The sequence below is a fragment of the Nothobranchius furzeri genome, chromosome 1 (assembly GCF_043380555.1).
Source record: "Nothobranchius furzeri strain GRZ-AD chromosome 1, NfurGRZ-RIMD1, whole genome shotgun sequence".
Lineage (NCBI taxonomy): Eukaryota > Metazoa > Chordata > Actinopteri > Cyprinodontiformes > Nothobranchiidae > Nothobranchius > Nothobranchius furzeri.
The window spans coordinates 48,789,181-48,812,995 of NC_091741.1; the positions used below are offsets into that span (position 1 = coordinate 48,789,181).

The 23,815-nt window shown below is 41.7% G+C and overlaps 2 protein-coding genes across 2 annotated transcripts; both read right to left on the reverse strand.

The window, feature by feature from the left end:
- Positions 1-2,434: 2,434 nt before the first annotated feature.
- On the reverse strand, positions 2,435-10,742 carry ube2nb (ubiquitin-conjugating enzyme E2Nb). Its single transcript, XM_015958335.3, has 4 exons — positions 10,602-10,742; positions 8,788-9,034; positions 4,563-4,703; positions 2,435-2,841 (listed from the first exon to the last, which is right to left on the reverse strand). Exons 1-4 carry the CDS (start codon positions 10,629-10,631, stop codon positions 2,798-2,800), a joined length of 462 nt encoding a protein of 153 aa, XP_015813821.1. The 5' UTR covers positions 10,632-10,742; the 3' UTR covers positions 2,435-2,797.
- Positions 10,743-15,358: 4,616 nt separating this feature from the next.
- Positions 15,359-23,601, reverse strand: mrpl42 (mitochondrial ribosomal protein L42). Its single transcript, XM_054739673.2, has 5 exons — positions 23,453-23,601; positions 22,264-22,321; positions 19,683-19,767; positions 18,290-18,453; positions 15,359-15,486 (listed from the first exon to the last, which is right to left on the reverse strand). The coding sequence occupies exons 1-5, from the start codon at positions 23,529-23,531 to the stop codon at positions 15,441-15,443; spliced, it is 432 nt and encodes a 143-aa protein (XP_054595648.2). The 5' UTR covers positions 23,532-23,601; the 3' UTR covers positions 15,359-15,440.
- Between the last annotated feature and the right edge of the window lie 214 nt (positions 23,602-23,815).

The following is a 23,815-nucleotide window of genomic DNA, read 5'->3' on the forward strand; positions in this document are numbered from 1 at the left end:
AAAAATGTGCCTCCTGTTGGACAAAGAATAAAAAAAAAGTCTCCAAAGCAATTCCCCTATCAACACATGATTTTATATTAAATAGTTCTGCTGAGAAACGTCTGTTTAGAGCGCCCCCTTGAGGATACAAGTGATTACGTTACAGGATTGCAGCATTTTCTTCTGGTGCACATTTGAAGCATTTAAAATAGAATAACTTGTTGATTTATATGTAAAATGAGGACATTTACGCTTCCATTACGAGGTAAGTTTAGAAGTAAAATACATAAAGTATTAATAGTGTTGCAAAAAGTAGTTTAAAGTGTTTAATGCCAGCATCCATAGTAGACATGATTAGCCTTGACCTGTTTGTCTTCTTTGTGTGCATCAGATACACATTTACGTTGCCTTGGATCTTGGCATTTTTCATGTCTGAAAGCAATTTGCTGATGGGGCCTAGAACGTGCAGTAGTTTTGATTCTATTAGACTCAATGGCTCCCTCATGTGGACATGAACAGCATTTCAGGACCCTCAACCAGAACAGATTATATTTACCGTTTTAAAATGTAACAAAAAAAAAAAAGGAAAAGAAAAGGTCAACAATAAACCTGTTCTGATTTAAATTAGCATCTCAAGCCAAAACAGGTGTGTGTCCAAAGTGAGGACCGGGAGGGGGGGTGGGGGTGGGGGGCTTCGGAGTTATTTGTGCAGCCCACCAATTGCATTTCTAGAATGGTGGATCCAAACAGGATTTGGAACTTTTTAAAACATTTTGATAATTGTGTTTACCGAAGCCTATTTTCAGCAGTAAAAATAAAAAATGAACCATAGCATGTTTGCATTCTTAAAATGATAACCTCATTTCTACTACTAATTTGAGTCTTGGTTCTGTCTTTAAAAATGTTAACCCTTATGGTCTAAACAATTTATCATTTATTTATAACTGTGATTTACGGTGTGGTCACCCTTCATCCAACGTGTCTCAGACGCGGCTTCGTGAGTTCATATAAAAAAATTGAAGACTTCTTATTCACTCAACTCAGTTTATTTACAGCTTGGAGTTGTTGATGCAAAGGTGCTGGAATTAACAGAACTCCCTTTTGCAGGAGCTCATTTATCAGTTGGATGTCTTATATTTTAACTAACTTCATTATTTTGTTTCCTTTAGTTTCTATCACCATTTGGTTTTTTTGGGATACACCAGATTTTAAGCCATCTTCTTTGTTCTTTAATAATTTAATAAATGGAGAAAAAGTTGCTAAGATGCAATATTTCCAAATAAATAACAAAAACCCCATCAATTCAGCATCTTTTAGGGCAAATAATTAGGGTTTAATCTTGTTCAGATAAAGAAATCTGACATTTTCCGCAGACAATACAAAACCCACTAAGGTAGATTTTTTAACTTTAAATTTTTTATTTGGAACATGTTGTCATCAGAATATCCTAATTTCTCCTCTCTGCTATTAAATCCACTTGCATAAACATCACATCAGCATCACGAAAGGGTCAAAGGTCATTCTGACCCTCACAAACTAACTCACATTAGAAAAAAAAAACGTGTTTCCCTTTAAAAAGAGCACCCAAAACACCAACTCTGACAAAAATGAACAGAGTTTGTTTCCTTGGTTCTGGTGTTGAAATTATGCTGAATTTAAAACTAAAATAAAAAGAAAAAAAAAGCATGAAGAGGATAAAAAAACATCTGAATAAAATTAAAATCATTAATTTTCTGCTCTTGAAAATAATTTTCAACATTTAAAATCGCATGTCTACTTTTGAGATGGTTGGAAACTTTACAAGCCCACGACTCGGCTCACCCTCCGAGCCGTCCAACAAGCTCGACTAATAAAAATAAAAACTGAGCTGCAATCACAAATGTAATCTGTAGATTTTGATCATAGAACCTGCTTACTTGTAATCCAACATTAATCTGTTTATTCTCCCCTTTTAAACCAAAGTCCAGATGTTAACAGACGTGTTGATCACTTGACCAGAAATGATTCTACACACCTAGAAATTCTAATTGTGACTACAATCAATCAATCAATAGACTACAGCGTAGTCTATTCTCTAAAATCAAGTTCGACAGATATTTTCAAGACGTTTTTATATTACAGTAAAAATATTGCTAAAATCTTCTAATTGTAAGATAATAACATTGGTTTGACTGATTACAATTTATGTAAAACTTGAGGGTGTTTTCATTTTTACTTGCTTTCAGACTGATTTTTGAAAACGTCACTTTTCTAAAGTTTAGGGTTAAGTGCCTTTTTGTGTTTCTGCAACATTAATTTGGTGAAACATCCAGACCCAAGCCTTTATCTCCACTAACTAGAAAACCTAAACCTGTAAATAAATGGTGGAAAATGAGAGATGCACACGATGTGATGGAAAAAAAACACGAGTCATAATTAACAAAAAGACATACAGGTGTAGTAACAAATAATGCCATTTGTTAAAAGAAAGAAAACTTTAATACATGAAGATTTTTTTCCAAACGTACCAGCCTGGGCCCGAATCAAGACTCAGACGTGGGGAGGGTGTCGATCTCTGTCCTTGCATTTAAATAGCATCACAGAAAAAGAAAGAATGAGAGGGAAAAAAGACGAGGCTAACACACATTTAACGCGTTTTAAGAGAAGAAAATAAGTCACCCAAAGGCTTGCAGCAGTAATTCTTATTTCTTTCAAATAGATTTGGACTTATTTCATAATAGTGTGTGTGTGTTTGTGTGTGTGTATCCGTTAAATTCAAACGTTGACTGAATTTGAGTACATTATGTCGATCACATTCAGACGCCTCTTCTTGACTCTTCTATACTTCAGTGTTGCTGGCGTAGAGCCTGGTCCATGTTCGGGCTGAGGAAACAAACAGACCAGCTGTGATGTTTACTGATCATGATCACACACACACACACACACACACACACACACACACACACACACACATCTGGAGCATAAAGTGTATAGGTGTTCTGGGGCAGCTATGAGCTACCGACATTAACTCGTTCACTGCCAATGACGACTAAAGTCGTCATTTGCATTTTTTTACTGTGTGGGCATCAGAACGAGCCCCCGCACCGTGAGAACAAACATCTCAGCTCTAAAGCCGATCTTCATCTGCATATGTCACACGTCACGTGATCAGGTCGCAGAAAATCCATGTGTTAGGAGATCGTTTTGGGCTGCTGCTGTAAAAAACAGTGAGGCGCGAACCAGAAAAGCTTCTGCCGATCACAATTCAACAACGGATTATGAAAGAATGGATAAAGCTCGAAACACGCGGATTCTTTCTGATGTAAGAGGTGAGTCTCCGCTTTGCTTTGGCATCGACATCATCCTAGCGCACAACATTCTGTGACTCTTAAAAAAACTGAGAAACGCTGGCAGCGAAGGGCTTTACCGATCCGGAAACGGCTGGCAGCGAATGAGTTAACGTGTTTGATTTCTAGGTTCCTTTTTTTTTTAACTAAAGTGTTGACAGTAGAAATGACAATGTTGTCCCAACATAAACCTCAAACTGAATAATTTTACATTTGCAAATTTGTTTTTTAAAGAAAAATTTTGTCAGAAAGTCAGAAAAATATTCGTAAACGAGCTTGTTTGACAGGTCCTGTAGTTATTTTATTGCTGCTAAGTTTTGACTTTGTTTAGCGCTGTTACAGTTGCTAGGCGACAGGACAAATGCTGATTTTCATGGCCGAAAACCATTTTCCACCTTATTTTCATGCTAAAATGTCACTAAAAACATCAGTTGATGCACAAAATGTAACTTTGTGCACTTCTCAGTGTTCTAGTCAGACATCTAAATAAAGTTAAGTTAGAGTATTTAGTATGTAGATGTTATTAGTGAAAGTGAAAATACATTAAATTAATTTCTGCAACAGCACCAGGCTGCCCCGAGATGTGCCCGACTTTAAATCGGCAGATGTACAAAAAACACAGCAAATATCGTCCCGATATAACGGTTAACCTATAGGCGGGAGTATATATTATAGCTAGACTGTCCATTTTGGTTTTAGTGGTTTAGGAAGAACCTGACCTATGCGGCCTGCGTAGGATGGGTCCTTACTAGGATGCTACCCCTGAATTTGGACACTGCCTTGGTCTTGCGTAACTTTTGCCAGGTGATAATCTTAATGTTTAAATGAAAACTCATTGGTTTACTTGTTTATGGATCATTCTTGTGCATCCAAACTGGATACAGTAAGGTTCATTCAAGAGAAATTTAACTCAAAGCAGTAAAACTGCTAAGGCAAGCTTCAGGTGGCGTTCACTTCTCCACACACACCACTTCACCTTCAGGCTGCTTTCTCATGTTTGTGTTTTAAGTCAAATGATGTTTCCATATTTGCACTTACATAGAGCACTGCCTAAGCTGTTGAGTCAGGACAGCTATTACATTTTTGCTGCCAGACAATCTATCATAAACCTTCGCATCATTTGCACTGTGGGTGGATTTTCAGAGGAACTCGGCTAATATTTGCTGCCATCTGTCAATCTCTCCCACTGGAAATATGTGCCGTTCACGGCTCTCCGTGCTGAGCGTTTCAGAGGAGAAGCCGCCGTCCTCTGCTCACCTGTCTCAATGGCATGGCTTTCGTTTTTCTTCCACTGCTCTGCGACATCGTTTGCCAGGGGATCATCTGGGTTGGGAGCACTTAATAACGCCTGGATAGAGAGCAACACTGTGCGGATCTGCAGGGCGGGAGACCACTTGTCTGTTTGAGAACGAGAGAAGACGTGGAAAATAAAAACGGTTCAGAGGTCAAATACGACCAACACAAACATAAAAATGGAAATCCAAACATCTGAAACATGTCAATAACAAAACAGCCCCGTCTAAGGCGGAAATTCCTCTATTATATAAAGATTTATCTGCAGCTCCTAAGGTTGTGAAATACATAAAAATGTTCCTAGTGGTATTTGTCAATCCACAAAACGATGGTTAAAATATTTCAAATTTATAGGCGTTTCGTGGGCCTGACATACAACACACGTAGAGATCCACCAATCATGTCTGAAGCAGACCACGAGGGTTCCATGTGAGATTTTGTAGTTTTCTGAATTTGACTATTATATTGGACCCTTGTGGATACAAAAAGACAATTTAATCCCAGATAGGGATGTTCTGTCAATAATACAAAGCTTTGAATGGTAAATTGGACATTATTTTGAATTTTCGTGCTTGAGAAATGCATTTACTGTTTATGGTTATAGTTGAACTCTTTATTATCTAACTAAGTATCCAAGCTTTATAAAGATGTTCTCATATTAGAGGTGGGAATCTTCACCAGTCCTCCGATTCGATTACAATTACTGGATCAACGATTCAATACCCCGATGCATCATGATTATTTATATGGGTTTGTTTTCATTGATGAATAGAAAATATCAAACATCTGCTTTTTTTTATAAGCATGTCAGACGCATCATGCCACCCCCCCAAAAGCTCTTCAATCACAACGGTCCTTAGGAGCTTGTGAAAGTGCAAAACATTTTAAACATTCAGGAAGATTTAATAAAGTAAAAACATCTGTTTCCTCATTCAACAGTCACATCTCAGACTGGGAAAAACACGCTCTGCAGATGCTAACAAAATCTTTAAAAATACTGAAAATCTACAGGAAATGTCCAATTGTTGTCTTTAATTAGGTTATAAATCCATTGTGGGTCCATATATTAGCTTTTAATGTCTTTGAGCAGCTTTAGAGTCAAATATTTATGCTGCACTTCAAGGGATTAAGAAATAACACGGAAGGAAATGTTTGGTTTAGTTTATTTAGTTTGAACCCAAGGGTCTAATTTCAATGAGTCAAGTTGTGTTTAATGCAGAAAAGAATAAAACATTAAAAAAATCTCAACGTCCAATAATATTTGAGAGGTTTATTTTATTCTTGCTGATAACAGCACCAGCAGGAGACCGTGGGCTGATGGGCTTTCCGCTAACCCCTGTGTGACTTATCTCCTCATGTCCATGATGCCTCTGGAGGAGCAGATGGCAAACACAATCTCCCGTATCTTAAAACGAACCAAAGCTTCCTCACTGTTTTTTAAGTTGAATTTAATATCAGTTTATAATCATGAAACAAAATAATAAAGGGGAACAAGAACTTCTATTTATCTTTGACCTCTCCTGTAAAGTTCTCCATGTCCCTAAATAAAAGACACAGATGATTAGATGCAGCAGCCACCGTAGGCCCCCCCCCCCCCCCCCCCCCAGATCTCCCGACATCCCAACACTCACTCTGAGCCCGACTGAACCTGAGCTTAAGCATTTTGAGGAGAAACAACGTGCGTTTAGAGGTGCGTCCTCCAATCATCGCTTGTGTGAGAAGACCATGCATCTCTTTTTCTTGCTTTTCGAGCATGCAACGCGACCCGACCCGCTCAATTAACATAATTCACCAACCCAAATCTGACCAAACCCGCCTGGCTGACTCCATTTGGGTTCGGTCTCAGGTTGGAACTGCAGTGCTCAGCCTTCACTCTGACAGATTTGAATGAAACGCTGGTGCCGCGGTTAAACAAAACTGCAATCCACTATAAATCAATTATGGCATGCTTCTTCCACGATTAATAATCGTTTATGTTCGCTTCTCAATGCATCGATTATTTGGTTATTGTCATTAGCTCAACCATAAATCCACATGTACATACAAATAATGTTGCAAAAAGGTGCTAATTTAGCGTGAAAGTTTGCAATGTCCCATCTGAGAGAGTAACTCATAAGCATAAAAAATGTCTAGGACAAATGGTTGACATCGTCCAATCGCCCAACCTAGCTCTTTCTAAATATAAACAACCTCTGTCCCAAAATGTATTAAACTAGAATCTTTGCACTTTCTACATTTTTAAAGGTCAACTTTATTCATGTTTTATTTCCACTGGTCTCTAGAAGAAATGAATGCCCTGTAGGTCGCACTCAGGGTGAAAAAAGGTCAGGGGTGCCTGTTTGAGAATGTAGCTTCAGGTGGCAGAATCTGGAGTCTCATTTCCTGATATTTGGACATCTCACCTCTGATTAGCCAACAGCGACTCCATTTGCTTTGCAATTACACAAGCCTGACTGACTTTTTCCGTGTTTAGCCTCTAATAGCAGAGACGTTCTCTGCCGTTTCCTTGACGTCAAACCAACAACAGCCTTCTCCGCCGCGAGTCAAGATGGGTGAGTCCATGAATGTTGAGTTAGTGTGTGACGTAGATCCGTCGGGCTTTTATGAAACGAGCGTTTTTCTGTCTATTTTCTCTCAGAAGCTAATGCAGGAACCTGCTCTTGAAGCCACTGCTTTTCTCGTCTCGTCTTCCTCCGCTTATCCGGGTCCGGGTCGCGGGGGCAGCATCCCAACTAGGGAGCTCCAGGCCGTCCTCTCCCCGGCCTTGTCCACCAGCTCCTCCGGCAGGACCCCAAGGCGTTCCCGGACCAGATTGGAGATGTAACTTCTCCAACGTGTCCTGGGTCGACCCGGGGGCCTTCTGCCGGCAGGACATGCCCGAAACACCTCCCCAGGGAGGCGTCCAGGAGGCATCCTGACCAGATGCCCAAACCACCTCAACTGGCTCCTTTCGATCCGGAGGAGCAGCGGTTCTACTCCGAGTCCCTCCCGAATGTCCGAGCTCCTCACCCTATCTCTAAGGCTGAGCCCGGCCACCCTACGGAGGAAACTCATTTCGGCCGCTTGTATCCGCGATCTCGTTCTTTCGGTCATTACCCAAAGCTCATGACCATAGGTGAGGATTGGGACGTAGATCGACCGGTAAATCGAGAGCCTGGCTTTCTGGCTCAGCTCCCTCTTCCCCACGACAGATCGGGTCAGCGTCCGCATCACTGCAGACGCCGAACCAATCCGCCTGTCGATCTCCCGATCCCTCCTACCCTCACTCGTGAACAAGACCCCGAGATACTTAAACTCCTCCACTTGAGGTAGGACCTCTCCCCCGACCCGGAGGTGGCAAGCCACCCTTTTCCGGTCGAGAACCATGGTCTCAGATTTGGAGGTGCTGATCCTCATCCCAGCCGCTTCACATTCGGCCGCGAACCTACCCAGCAAGAGCTGAAGGTCAGAGCTGGATGAAGCTAGGAGGACCACATCATCCGCAAAAAGCAGAGACGAGATTCTCCTGCCACCAACCTCGACACACTCCACACCACGGCTGCGTCTAGAAATTCTGTCCATAAAAGTGATGAACAGAACCGGTGACAAAGGGCAGCCCTGGCGGAGTCCAACCCTCACTGGGAACAGGTCCGACTTACTACCGGCTATGCGGACCAAACTCACGCTCCTCTGGTAAAGGGACTGAATGGCCCTTAACAGAAAGCCACCCACCCCATACTCCTGGAGCGTCCCCCACAGGGTGCCCCTGGGGACACGGTCATAAGCCTTCTCCAAATCCACAAAGCACATGTGGATTGGTTGGGCAAACTCCCATGCCCCCTCCATCACCCTTGCAAGGGTATAGAGCTGGTCCACAGTTCCACGGCTTTTAAGGCATAAAACCACCATTTGTAAGTGTCACACTGTTAGTGTGTTCTTAAAAAAAAGCACACAAGCAAAATATAAATGGTTTGGGATTCCAAAAAGCCTAAGTAAGGAGTGTCTGTTAAAGCAAACCGTGCTAAAATACAAATTGAAATGACAATGGAAAAACAATGTACACTGAAAAGTACTTTCATTTCCGCAGATAACTTTTAAAGCAGAAAATAAAATATAAACACATTTTTTAAATGCTCCTGCTCATTACGAGTACTTCAACCTTAACTACAAAACCAGTGTTAAATGCAATACATATTACATTTATTCTTACCTTTCAAAATGTCTAAACATATTCTTCCAAGTTTGTCAACATTGGGGTGATAGATTTTGGTCATGAATCGCACTTTGGGAGCTGCCATGGGATACTCTTCTGGAAGAAATAGTTCAAGTTTAAACGTCCCTCCTTCAAAAGGAGAGTCTTGAGGACCTGCGATGACCACATGGAAGTAACGTGCATTCCCTTCATCAGGCGTAGCCGTGATCCCAGGAACAGGCTCTGCCATCAACCGCTGTGTCTCCTGAGAGGGATCAAAATCCATGGTTTACAATGAATGGTGGAAGTGTCTGCAGGAGGTATAACACTTTAAAGCACAAAATGGATGAGATGACAATCTCACACACACACTGACAGGACAACATTCCATCAGCTGCTCTTTAACACACACGTGTGCACACTAACACCAGCTGAGGGCTGAAAAACTTCCCGCATGATATACAAAACACTAAACTGATAGTTGAAATAAAAAAGTTATTTTATAAACCATTTCTTTAACACAACAAAAATTTAAAGACACAAAAACTCTAACACACCCTCAGTACGAGTCTATGGCCTTTTAGGTTTTATGGTTCTGTTCTGTTAAATGTAGGTTTGTTTTACATATACATTAGTTAAAGCACCTCTAGTCATCACATTTCTCCTGCCAGCTCTCCTGTTTCACCTGGCTTCATACCAAAACGTGCCCACAGCAATGCAGTATATTTCTGGCTTTACAGCTAAATCCATGCTGTTAAAAGACCCAATGGACACCCATCAAAATACAGTTGGTCGTGAGTTAAGCAACTTGAAATAAAAAGTAGCTAGAGCAAGGAAAATGCATGAAAGCTGCACACTGTAAATATGGTGGATAACACAACAAAAATGAGAACTCATATGGAAAAAATCTAATAAAACCAATACATCCTTTTTAGATAGTCTGAAAGGAGATGAGACAGACAGATGAAAAAGCATTTACCTTTAAAACTTGTAGATATTTTCTCGTTAAAAAATCTGATGTAAAATTATTTAGAAATTACAGATTTTTTTGCAGGTATTTTTTACATCAATTAAAAACTGTCTGACATACATGAGGGAAAGACAAAAATTAAATAAAAGTGGAAAATTATACATATATTTCTTGAGAAGCAGGTGCACCGACACAGCGCCAATGAAAAGTACAAAAATGTGTTTAGTAAATTGCGTTATTATTAAAAAGTAAAACAATATATCCAAAATAAGCAGCTGGCACGAGTTTCACTTTGAAAGGTGCAAAAACCTGCTAAACCTGAGGCTCGATGTGGCGGAAGCCGCTGATCGCGCCCACAGTTAGGCCCTGCCCGAAGAGGGTGCGATGCCTGCAAACAGGAGCTACATTTCGGAATTATTCTCCTTTATTCGTGAAAACAGAACAAATACAGCGTATTCTTCACGGGGCGTATTTACGCGAATCGGAGTCACAGGAGCAGTGTTTCAGACGTGTAAAAGCTACAGCGGCTAACCTAGCACAAAATTCATTCATATATCGAGTGGGGAAAACCCGTAAAAATGTGAAATAAAACAATAAAAGTAAAAAACGACGACCCAAAACATACGAGAAAAACAACAAACTAGTTCCACTTCAACCAAAGACTGAACATGAGGGAGAAAACGGAAGTGACAAACAAAACACTTGCAAACAGGCGACTTAGCCCGATGATTAGCTAATCAGAAGCTAACTATGCTAATGCCGATTGGTGGAATTTTCACCCTCAGATTATCACTAAACTAACTTTATAGGTCCACACATTGGATTATTCTGATATACACCCATTCCTTACTGTCAGGCATACCTTTATAATCCTACGAGGCAAACCGGCCATCTTGCGTTAGCAGTTATATTTTTAGCCGTTGACTCGCCCTCTCTTCAGGTTGGATTGACTGAGCAGCCGGGGCGGGGTCACATAACTCACTCTTCCGGTGGCTGCGCTTGACGTGATGACGTATACATGCGTGAACATGACTACGTATCTAATTTTTCATATCGTGTTGTGAATTACTTAAATGTATTTGCTATCTGTATGATTTGAGAATGAATTATTGATTATAATACCGATCTTTTACAAATGCAAACTATCAGAAGAAATTGCAAAGTAAATAACAGGATTAATCTAAATCCAAACCATAATTGAGAGCTTCCTTCCTTCCTTCAAAACAGCATCACGTTTTGAAAGGAACTGCAGGTAAATTGATCCAAACATCTCGGAGAACTAAACATAGATCATCTGATGCACAGTGGTCGTATTTAAACACTTTAGCCTTGACCTGTTCTACCTAACACTAGGATGCTGAGAACTGGACTCAGTGAGGACAATATTCATTTGTAACAGTTATTCTCATTGCATGTATAAGTTCAATTATCTCCTCCAATTTTAACTTAGAACCAATCAGAAGTAAAATCCTGAACTCCATTTACAGAAGAGCTGTCCTAAACTTACCAAGAACCTTTATCATGCTTCACTAATGTCACATCATCTGATTGATGCGGTTTCTAATCTTAATAAAGTTGAAGTCCCACGCGCTCAGGAACAATTTGGTGGTTTAACCCCTCAATCCAACCCCTTAAAGCAGAGTGTCAAGCAAGGACGCACTGGGTCCCATTATTTCAAAGTCTTTGACATGACCCGATCAGCATTTGAACCCCAATCTCCCAGTTCCAGGACAGACACTCAAACCACTAGGCCACTGAGCAGGTGATCTTAATGTGGTTTGTAACCAAAAAAAAAAATCTATCAATCTCAGAATGTTACTATTGCATCACATTCTGAATTTCTGGTTGCTTAAAAGCCAGAATAAGATGTGTTTATTGGGGAAAGATGTGGTTAAAAATAAACAATATCATCCAGAAAAGCCACATTTTAAACTATTATTTAATTAAGAAACGTATATTTCTACTGATACTAAATTTAACTTACAGTGGGGCAAAAAAGTATTTAGTCAGCCACCGATTGTGCAAGTTATCCCACTTAAAATGATGACAGAGGTCAGTAATTTTCATCATAGGTACATTTCAACTGTGAGAGACAGAATGTGAAAATAATCCATGAATTCACATGGCAGGATTTTTAAAGAATTTATTTGTAAATCAGGGTGGAAAATAAGTATTTGGTCAATAACAAAAATTCAACTCAATACTTTGTAACATAACCTTTGTTGGCAATAACAGAGGTCAAACGATTACTATAGGTCTATACCAGGTTTGCACACACAGTAGTGGTGTGCATCTCTACCTGCCTCACGATTCAATCCGATTCCGATTATCTGCCTAACGATTCGATTTGAGTCTGAAATGCATCACGATTCTTCACACAAAAATTTTCATTACTTAATAAAAGCAGTAGAATAGTTTTCAATTTCTTTTTGATTTCGAAATCCCTGAAAAAAAGAACATTCATCAATTCACTATAGTGAGCAATAATGTTTAAAGTGTGCTGCCTATAATTACTTAAATAATATAAGAAATAATGTTTTCGGTAGAGCAGCTTTAAGATAGAATATTACTGAACTTAAAAATAGTAAACAAATACTGTGTTAAGTGATTCTTTCACATCAAGGATCCCAAAAACGAAATTAGCCCAGACATCCGATTTAAATGTAACGGGGTACATCTTTGATTACTGGTAATGTTCGCCCTGTATCCCTGTCCGCCTTTTCTGTTTTAAATTGGCGCTAGGGCAATGCAGTGCGCATGTCATTGCAACTTTGCCCCCAGAAGTAATTGTAAAACCTCAAAACTTTATTGTCCTCGCATAGACATAGACCAGGAGTCGGCAACCTGTTCCCATCAAAGAGCCATTATTACCCGTTTCCCACAGTAAAGAAAACACGGAGCCACAGCAGCCGCGGCGTTGTGGGCGGGGCCTACCCTCAGACAGCAGAGCGCTGCTCACAACAGGTGACAGCAGCAGTACCGGTCGCTCGTGTACGTCAAAGTTATCTTTCATAAGACGATAATCAATAAAATGATTTATATAGTGTATCCAGAAGTTGTAGCCCGTCTCTGCCACCGATATTTTTCACCCTGTTGGTGGTTTTACTGAGCAGGTGCCCCTTTTGTCACACGCTTCTTTTTAAAACATGTTTAGACTGTTCAGAATACAAATCCAGGCTCTGTCAGGTTTGATTGTTGTAATTAAACTTTGTAGGTGGGGAAGGTCAGAAAAGGATCCGATCATTTTGTTTTTCCCTCATTTACAGCGATGGAGTTAACGGCGCAGTGCGCCTGGCTCTGGTGTTAATCAAGTTTAATTATATCTCTTTGCAACAATTTTCACAAGAAAACAGAACAGTTAAAAGCAGAGCTTGCGTTGACCGTATAGTTCCCGCATTTGACCATTTATTTTGACGGAGAAAGAATAGAAATAATTACCCCGACGCATGCAGACGAACTGACACTTTATTCGTTTCGCACATCGCAGATGTAGCTAAATAACTCAAGAAAAGATTCCCATCTGAACATCTGAGCTGGACACTGCTCAGCGCAGCTCACTGTCAGCGCGTACGTACGGCGCACAGCGACCTGAAGATGTGGAGAGGGGCTTGGAGCACGTCGCAGAACCAGAGCGCATGCAGGAAGATTCCTCCGACTGAAGCGAGACTTGTCACTTAGAAAATGTTCCCTGATTATGAAACTTTGGCTGAATAGCGCTTGTTCCTGTCTCCAATGTGGCGACACATCCAGGAGCCGTCTGAGGAGAATCCCAGATTCGCACACTCTCGTCAGCTCAGAATACGCTTATGATTACGCACAAGCGTGACGCGTCAACCCGGTCTCACAGTAAGACCGGGTTGGAACTGTTCAGGTTCACGCAGACAATCTTTACATTTAGAATTGGCATACAGATGTAAAATTAATGCAGTAAAATATAAAGCTTTTTATTTAAATATCCATTCATTATTTTACAAGCACAGAGAGCCGCATCAGATGGATGGAAGAGCCGCATGCGGCTCCAGAGCCGTGGATTGCTGACCCCCGACATAGACATAGGGAGAAAATCTCATTATGTCACGTTGCTGCATCGATGCGGAATCATGCACGGCTGAATCGCGATGCATCTTAGAATCGATCATTTTTCCCACCTCTAACACACAGTAGCTGGTATTTTGGCCCATTCCTCCATGCAGATCTTCTCGAGAACAGTGATGTTTTGGGGCTGTCGCCGAGCAACACGGACTTTCAACTCCCTCCACAGATTTTCTATGGGGTTGAGGTCTGGAGACTGGCTAGGCCACTCCAGGACTTTCAAATGCTTCTTACGGAGCCACTCTTTTGTTGCCCGGGCGGTGTGTTTGGGATCATTGTCGTGTTGGAAGACCCAGCCACGTCTCATCTTCAAAGCTCTCACTGATGGAAGGAGGTTTTGGCTCAGAATCTCACGATACATGGCCCCATTCATTCTTTCCTTAACATGGATCAGTCGTCCTGTCCCCTTAGCAGAAAAACAGCCCCAAAGCATTCCCACCCCCATGCTTCACAGTAGGTATGGTGTTCTTGGGATGCAACTCAGTATTCTTCTTCCTCCAAACACGACGAGTTGAGTTTATACCAAAAAGTTCTACTTTGGTTTCATCTGACCACATGACATTCTCCCAATCCTCTGCTGTATCATCCATGTGCTCTCTGGCAAACTTCAGATGGGCCTGGACATGCACTGGCTTCAGCAGTGGAACACGTCTGGCACTGCAGGATTTGATTCCCTGCCGTTGTAGTGTGTTACATATGGTGACCTTTGTTACTGTGATCCCAGCTCTCTGCAGGTCATTCACCAGGTCCCCCCGTGTGGTTCTGGGATTCTTGCTCACCGTTCTCATGATCACTTTGACCCCACGGGATGAGATCTTGCGTGGAGCCCCAGATCAAGGGAGATTATCAGTGGTCTTGTATGTCTTCCATTTTCTGATAATTGCTCCCACAGTTGATTTTTTCACACCAAGCTGCTTGCCTATTGTAGATTCACTCTTCCCAGTCTGGTGCAGGTCTACAATTCTTTTCCTGGTGTCCTTCGAAAGCTCGTTGGTCTTGGCCATAGTGGAGTTTGGAGTCTGACTGTTTGAGGCTGTGGACAGGTGTCTTTTATACAGATAATGAGTTCAAACAGGTGCCATTAATACAGGTAACGAGTGGAGGACAGAAAAGCTTCTTAAAGAAGACGTTACAGGTCTGTGAGAGCCAGAGATTTTCCTTGTTTGAAGTGACCAAACACTTATTTTCCACCCTGATTTACAAATAAATTCTTTAAAAATCCTGCAATGTGAATTCATGGATTATTTTTCACATTCTGTCTCTCACAGTTGAAGTGTACCTATGATGTAAATTACTGACCTCTGTCATCATTTTAAGTGGGAGAACTTGCACAATCGGTGGCTGACTAAATACTTTTTTGCCCCACTGTACGTAAGAGAGCTGAAGGGATCTTTTTGGACAAAATTTAAACATTTCTGAAGTGCAAACCTTTAAAGGTTAGAAATGCAAAATGTTAATACCGGTATTCTAGTTTCACACCAGAAGCCAAGTAACCACTCCAATGGAATAAAAAATGTAACAACAAACTCAGTATTTAACAGTTTATTAAACACTTCATAAAACAAAACAAAAAAATATGCATTTGCAGGTTACTGACGTGAAAGTTTAACTATCTGTCCTTTGGGGGATTTTTTTTGATTCGTCTCCTGTGATACCTGTAAATAATGAAACAAAAGGAAAAGATTATTCATCATGTGCCACAGCGTCACAAATAACTTTAATAATAATGCTAAAATTAAGTCATTGGATTTTCTTTTAAACTGATCTAGAAGAAAATGTGCCCCCTCCACGTGGTGCCCTCATGGAGGGGGCCATCGGCTTGAACACTGTTGCTAACCACTTAAACATTCTCCTCTCCTGATAATAAAATTTTACTTTCTTTGACATTGAATGTGCTACTACTAGTTTACCAGCTTAATTATAGATCCACTAGGATAAATACAATAAAGTTTATCTCTCACCAAATTGAATATTTACTAAGAAATCACAATGTAACCATAGAAACACTACTTGGTGTGTGTGTGTGTGTGCGCGCGTGTGTGTGTGTGTGTTCTCTGTCTTCTTGATCCCCAGTGAGTCGTGGTGGATGGCTGCTTACGCCGGGGACACACCGGCCGCGGAAGCGCTGCGAAGCGCCGAGAAGCAAATCGCTCACGAAATTCGGCCGCTGCTCGCCGCTCCTCAGTTCAGATCAGACGCGCCCCGACTCAGCTGTAGTTTTTCTTTTGAACACTTGGTGTCCTCCATTTCCTCTCTGCATTTTCTCAGCTCTTTTCCTCTACGTTTGAGTGTGTGTGTGTGTGTGTGTGTGTGTGTGTGTGTGTGTGTGTGTGTGTGTGTGTGTGTGTGTGTGTGTGAACCTATGGTATGAGTTGTTTCTGCCAGTTGAATCTCTTGGAACCCGCTCCAGTTCTGCAGCTGTACCCTAGCAGTTTCTTCCGAAATGGGTACGTAAATAACCGATTTTCGGGGGTCGTACAGCTCCTTGTGTTTCTCAACTTCCATAATTAATTTAAAGTCATCCATCTTAACTGCTTGCCTCAGACTTTCTGCCTCTCTGTCCTGTTTGCTCTGGAAAAAAAGACACCCAAAACCACACCCCCTTCACGTGGTCACACACGCACACAAGTTCGATGTGTGTGTATGTGTGTGTGTTTGTGTGGTTTTTCTGCAGTGTCTGATTACGAACACATTTGACTATTGCGGAATTTTATTTTGAAATGCTTTATTTTGTTAACTTTACTGGCCTGCCTCTTATGTCTAGGTTTGACTTCCTGCCAGAATCGATGCGATTCACCCGCGCCGCGGCTCGCGAAAAAAATAGAGCCGACGCCGGAATGATCGCTGCACGGCGCGGGCTGGAGCGCCGGCGCGAGGCGATTCGCGGCGCGAGGCGATTCGCGGCGCGAGGCGATTCGCGGCACGAGGCGATTCGCGGCGCGAGGCGGCCCATGTGGTCTTTAGAATAGCTTAACATGGGTGCCGAATGAAGGCGGTCCCATTTTCGCGGCGCTTCCGCGGCCGGTGTGTCCCCGGCGTTATACTGAGCCATGATTCTCTGGAGGTTTCTTCCTGTTAAAAGGGAGTTTTCCTCTCCACTGTCACTAAATGCTTGCTTAGTATGAGGATTGCTGTAAAGACACTGACACCAGTCAGTGACTTGACGCAATTTGCTGGGTTCCTTTTATAGGAAACTTTTTACTGACTGGCTTAATGAACTGGGGTCTCATTTATCAAACATTGCGTAGAATCCTTACTAAAACCGTACTTAAGCTCAGCAAAAAATGTACTTACTCCAAGCAGGTTTGTGACCTATAAAACATGGAGTACGCACAGCTGCACGCAATCTCCGCTTCATAAATCGGAGACTAACGAGAATGTTTCTCAGCTGCATTTTAGTCACATCCCGCCCTCACCACGCCCACTTACTGCCATAAATAGTCAATGCAAAGTGCCTTGTGGATCTCATGCATATACAAAAGCCGGCTGTTGCAGCTCTCCGCCAATGACATGGCGACCGTAGATCAAGGCAGATCAAGGAGGCGCAACTTCACAGAAGCAGAAATTGAGGCACCTGTGGGTGAGGTGGAGACTCCCGGGTGAAAGTCACGCACGCTAACCAGTCAGCCAAACAGAGATGTCCCCTGTACAAGTAGCCAGGGTGTATGATCAATTGGGTCACAGTGACAGGACACACACTGTCACAGACGCATGACATTCTGTCTCAATCTGTCCCCCTGCTGATATCCTGCATTCCGTATTCTGCACTTCAGGCTGTGTGTGTGTGAGTGTGCGAGCATGTATGTGTGTGTGTACGCGCGCGTGTGTATGCGTGTGGGGGGTCTTGTTCTGTGTGAAAACGAAGCAGTACAAGTGATAATGCTGCAGGATTTAATTATTTTATCCTTCTCAGCAGCAGCACTGCAGGTGCTCTCCATGTCCAACATGTGCGTAAGCAAGGTCCTTAGTGAACTTTAAAGTTGCGCACATTTTTCCGCTAAGTTTTCTTTCATAAATCCCAAAGTTTGCGTGGAAAGTTGCTTACGCAGTTTTCCGACCCCGTTTTGTGCGTAAGCAAGCTTGATAAATGAGGCCCCTGACCTGTATTGGAATGTTTACTATGTGAAGTGCCTTGAGACGACTCTTGTCGTGATTTGGCACTATATAAATAAACTTGAATTGAATTGAGTTTAAAAATTGAGAGGCCAGCATTCGAGTCCCAAACAGAGGATACAGATAAATTGTATTTTAAAGAAAAACATTTCACCGACTCGATTAAAAAACATTTAATCTCTCATTTTTTGCATGATAAAATTTTGCAGCAGTGAAAATTTTAAAGATGCAGAAGGATTCTTTTTTTTCTAATTCACCATAAATAATTTTTTTTAAAGAAATCTAGACTTTTCCTATCAAAGGTAGCTTGAAACCCTCTGTCAGTGTGTGTCCTTCATGACTTACTGTCCAAAAGGATAAAACCGATGTTTTGTGGTGAAGAACATCTTGCTCAGCTCCTCGATAGTAGGTCCGGTTTTATTCTGCAGCACCTCCTTGCTGAGGTGGGCCTTCAAAACCTGATCATGGGTCTCTGCCTGGTTGGTCAAAGGGTCTGGCCGCTCAATTGGCTGCAGAGATTTACAGAAACGATAACTCCATCCACAACAACTTACACATTTAAAATATCTCTAGTCCAGTTTGCACAAACAACCATCACTTAACAACTTAAAACCAGGGGTGTAAAACTCCATTCATCAAAGGGTAGGTTACATGTTTTAGTTGTTTTCCTACGCCAACACTTCTGAATCAGTGGTTGAATTATCTGATCAGCATTTTCAAGTTTTTCAGAATCCCAGTTGATCAAATCAGGTTTGCTGGAGCAGAGAAAACCCTAAAACAGGTGTGGCAGCACATGGAGGACTGGAGTTTGACAGCCTTACTTTAAGCCTTAAAGGGGCATTATGGAAGTTTGACAGCCAAAACATGTATAGAAATAACAAATTTCTTCTTCAGACATTCTCCTGTAATGCCCTTGGTCCTGTAGAATGAGCCCTGGCATTTTTACTGTGATTGGCTGTTTTTATGTAAAATCACAGAAAAAGAGAGCTGCTCGGGTCGAGCAGGCTGCTTCATGTGCATTCACGCTCAGGCATAGCCCTCTGAACCGTTCTTAAGTGGTACAGATACAAATGACGTCACTGGCGCGTTAGCTCGCCTAGTAAGACGTCGGACTTTCGTGCAGAAGACCCGGGTTCTATTCTGGATGTGAACATAGAGTTTAGAGTTTCTTTTTTACATTAATGGTATATTGTTTTACAGTAAGATGCCCAAATTTTTTTTGAGACTCGCCTAATGGCATTGAATTCACAGATAAAAAAAGATGTGGGTTCAACTTTCATTTTGGAACAATTTTTCAAGAGCATGCAGGAGGACTGACCCATCTTAAACCTTTGTCGGCTGTGCTGAAGAGAAAGGTACAGAACCAAATTATTTAATTAATTAGCTGCGTGTTCTCCTGTCCACTGTCCTCCGGGCCACTCACACACACACACACACACACGCGCGGAGCTGACTGTCTCAGCTGTTATTTTCGTTAAAGAGTGTGCACGTACAGCATGCGCGCCTCGTGCACAAGCCTACTATTGAAGCTGCCGTTACGCTTTTGGCCTGAGGGGGCAATCGCGAGCATAAAAATTCAAAACTCCGTAAAGTCCCTTTAACATGATGAAAGTATGGCCCTTTGGAATTTGTTAAATATTTGAAACTTAGAAGGCAGGTACTCTGATCTCTCAACACTTACATCATCTGAAGAAGATGCATTAGATAAGCTACAGTTTAGTGGAATGCATGAGTTTACCTGAGTGAGCTCATAAGGAACGTCAGCAGCAGGATGGTGGCACACAATGGTCTTCCCATCAGAAGTCACTCCTATTTGCACTTTGCTAAATAAAAGAAATTATGAAGTTAGTGTCCAGGTCATAATTTACTCATATTTTAGCAGTTCTAAACATCTGAAGAAAACTCTGCAGTTGTGCATGGGGATGCATGATATGTCACAATCGGTATCGGCCAATGTTAGTAATTTTTTAACATATCTGTATCGGTCCTGTAAGTAGAACTGGGCCAAAATTAACCAATATTTTTTCCATCTCGTTTCTGTTTGTGTATCTGTTTCAGAGGGTGAGGGGGGTGATTATGTGGAATTGTTTAGGCATGTGACAGGAATCATTTTCAGTCTTTACATAATCTGCAGATTTCAGAAGCATTAGTTTGTCAAGCTTATCAAGTTTGCACCACCACCACCGTCATCAGACTCATCTCGGATGGGGATGAGCCTGCCTACAGAATGGAGGTCGAACCGCTGGCGTCCTTGTGCAGCCACAACACGCTGGTGCTAAATGCACAGAAGACAGTAGAGGTTGTTGTGGACTTTAGGAAGCACACAGCCCCAATCCCTCCCATTCCCCTGTCTGACACTCCCATCATGATGGTGGACTCATGTTGCTTCCTGGGCAACACCATCACCCAGGACCTCAAGTGGGAGCCCACCATCACCTCCATCATAAAAAAGGCCCATCAGAGGATGTACTTCCTGAGGCAGCTGAAGAAATTCAAACTGCCATTATAGTTGATAAGGCAGTTCTACACCACAGTCATCAAGTCCATCATCACCTCTTCAATCACCGTGTGGTACGCTGGAGCTTACCATCAGGAACAAGAAAAAGCTGCAAGCGTGCTGAGAAGGTCATTGGTTGCAAACTCCCCTCCATACAGGACCTGTACACGTCCAGGACACTGAGGCGGGCAGGTCGGATCACAGCAGACCCGTCTCACCTTGGACACAGTCCCTTTGACTCGCTCTCATCTGGCAGGAGGCTTCGATCCATTCGGACCAGAACCTCTTGCAACAAAAACTGTTTCTTCCCTTCTGTGGTCGAATTCATGAATGACTGTCATAGAACTGCCCACTCCAGCTGCTTTGTTTCAGTCACATGACCCTGTGTTGTGTTTGCACCTGAACTGATCCGTACCTACACTGACTTGTATATAGTAGCCACTTCTCTAATTCTTGTTTGACTATATTATTATCATTTCATGGTGTTTATTTCTTAATTCTAATTTTGCTTTTTTTTCTTGCACCAAGTACCGCAGCAATTTCCTAATGTGATTCTTGCACATAAGGCAATAACACCCTTCTGATTCTGATACATGTCAGTGTGTGTGTGTGTATATGTGTGTGGGCAAATATCTGTTATCAGCCGTAACAGCAATATTAACATAGAGTATTGGTATTGGCCCAAACATTTATCAGTGCATCCCTAGTTGTGTGGGGTTAAACTATTAATAAACACATTAAAGAGCAAGTCACCCCCTACCAGAGTCTAACTCCACTCTCACTTCATGTTTGAAAAATGCAACAAATGCAGTTGCCTAGCAGACCGAGAGGGTGGAGCCGCTAACAAATACACACACACACACAGGTTCACGACAGCATTGTGACATCATAATGTACCAGTTTACATCATAGCATACCTCTTAAGCTTGGTTTATGCTTGACGCATTCACTTTCCGCGCGGTGATGCGGCTCGCGGATGGAACGCGCTTCACAACTCGCAGCGTTTATGGTTCGTGTGGCTCGTCTCGGCGGTGAGCCACTATTCACCCAAACTGAACGGGGCAGCATGGAGTTCTACGGCATGCACCCAACACTACACCATAGTAGAAGTAGAAATTACTGTTTACAACATGGCATTCCAGTATTTTTAACAGCGTTCTCGTCTTTTCCGACAGTGCGAGCTATTTCTCTCCAAGAATTATTAACAACATGTTGATCACTGTGATCTTTGAGAGCTGAATCATGCAAGTGTCTGTATTTACGAACCTCTGCCATACTACTTCTTGCCGGTCCGCCATGTTTTTCCGCGTCCATCCGGTTAGAAATTTTCCGAGGTGCGCGCTGCGGAAATTCTGGGCCGTGCGGAGGCGCGGTGGAGGAGCGTGGTTGTTTAAATGACGCAAAGTGACGCAACTTTTCCGCGCGGAGCCGTGCGGACCTCGCGTCAAGCATAAACCAACCTTTAGGCAACAGCGGTGGCAGTTTTAAATTCAAATACAGTGCAGAGTTTTTACCTGACAACGGCACAACACTGACAGTTTTAAGCTGAATATTTAAATTTTAACTAAGATGCACTGAAGTGCCAAATTATTGACTACACATGTCTGCAGCACGATTAGAAACTCGTTTATTTAGTTTATCAGCAAAAAAAAAGTTGATTTGGGGGTGACTTGCTCTATAAGCAGCTGCTCTAAAGACCACAGAGGAACAGAAATAACCAAATCCACAACTCAAAAGCCTACAAGATCTCTTCAGTTTCTTTCATAAGAAGCTTTAAGTACAATTCTCACTCATTTTAAATTCAACTAATTATATTACAAACCTGTTAGAGTCTTCAAAAGGGCCGAGACTGGATTTTTGTCGAATCGAAAGCAAACAAGCTGCAACAGATAAAAAAAAAAACTTACATGCTAATCACGTATAGAACAGTTCTACTGGTGAACTTAGTTAAAGTGAACTGCGCTGCTCTGGGCAGCTGCATGTTGGAGTAGCTCTGTTGACTATATGTAAGTTTTGCCTTTTCTTGGGCATTTTTTTCTTCTAGTTTCTCAAGAAAAACTGTATATTTTTGGACACTTTATTTTTCTGTTTCTGGTGCTGTGAAGCTTGGAGGATTTTTACTGCTATTTTTTAGCTTTTTTCAGTTTTTGAACATTTGTTATGATGCGTAACCATGGCAACAATCTGGTTTACAATCGGGAGCAGCTGATTAACATTGGAAAGGCTGAAATAATACCTCAACTGGAGCCACAAATCCCAAATGAGCTAAAACGCAAGAAGCGTGGATGCAGAGCGGGAGCAAAACGGAGACAGAGAAAGAGGAAATTCAAACCATCTCTTCCATGGGCAATGTGAGATCACTGGCCAACAAAATGGAGGAACTCCAAGCCCTTTCAAGAACTCAGCCAGAGTTTCGGCAGTTTCGGAACCGCTGGAGGAGATGATGCAAAGAAGGATTCTCCAGAGAATCAAGAAAATGATGGACAACCCTGAGCATTCTCTTCACAAGACTGTCCGACAACGGAAGAGTGTCTTCAGTCAGAGGCTTAAGTTTCGCTGCAACACTGACCGCTACTGGAGATCCTTTCGGCCAACAGCCATTGTAATATACAACAACTCTTTGATGACTTGATTATTATTATTATCATTCTGAGCTACTACAGCAATCAATTTCCCTCTGGGATTAATAAAGTATTTTTTAACTGATTTGAAAGATCTGCTGTACATCAACATCTCTTATGCAAATGCACCAAAATCAGACGCTGGCTTAAACAGAGCCTGAAACTGCTGCTTCCCAAAAACGGATTAAATCAAAGTTATTTATTTCGTACTTTAACTGCCTCAAAAAATAACAGGGAAACATACAAAAATGCAACTGTGAATGTTTACGTTCTGTACCGTCAAGGTTAGCCCGTCGTTAGCTTTAGCGGTCAATATCGGTAAATGAAAGATTAAATTGTAAATTCACTAAATTATGCAACAAACATATCAAATAAAGCCAGAACACTTACTCTGCATGTTTATCTGTGTAGTGCCCCACGAAATTCTCGGTAAAATACCGTATAGTTTACTCAATTGACCTGACGCCATGCTGTTACTTTGTCGAGTGCTTCACATTAATGGTTCCGTCTATTTCACACGTCAGATTTTGAGTTCCGCTTCACGTTCAAGTTGATCAAGTGAAGAACACTGTTTTTAACTCCTGTACTGTCAGATCTCACTGGTTTAATTAATCCCTCAAATAATTAAAGCTGATAAGAATAAATCACAGTGATACAGCTGCTGTTAGTTAACTACTTTTTGTGACTTTATCACAAATATCTTGAATGATGATCACATTCAAATGACAAAATAAAACAAAAATGTGCCTGGTT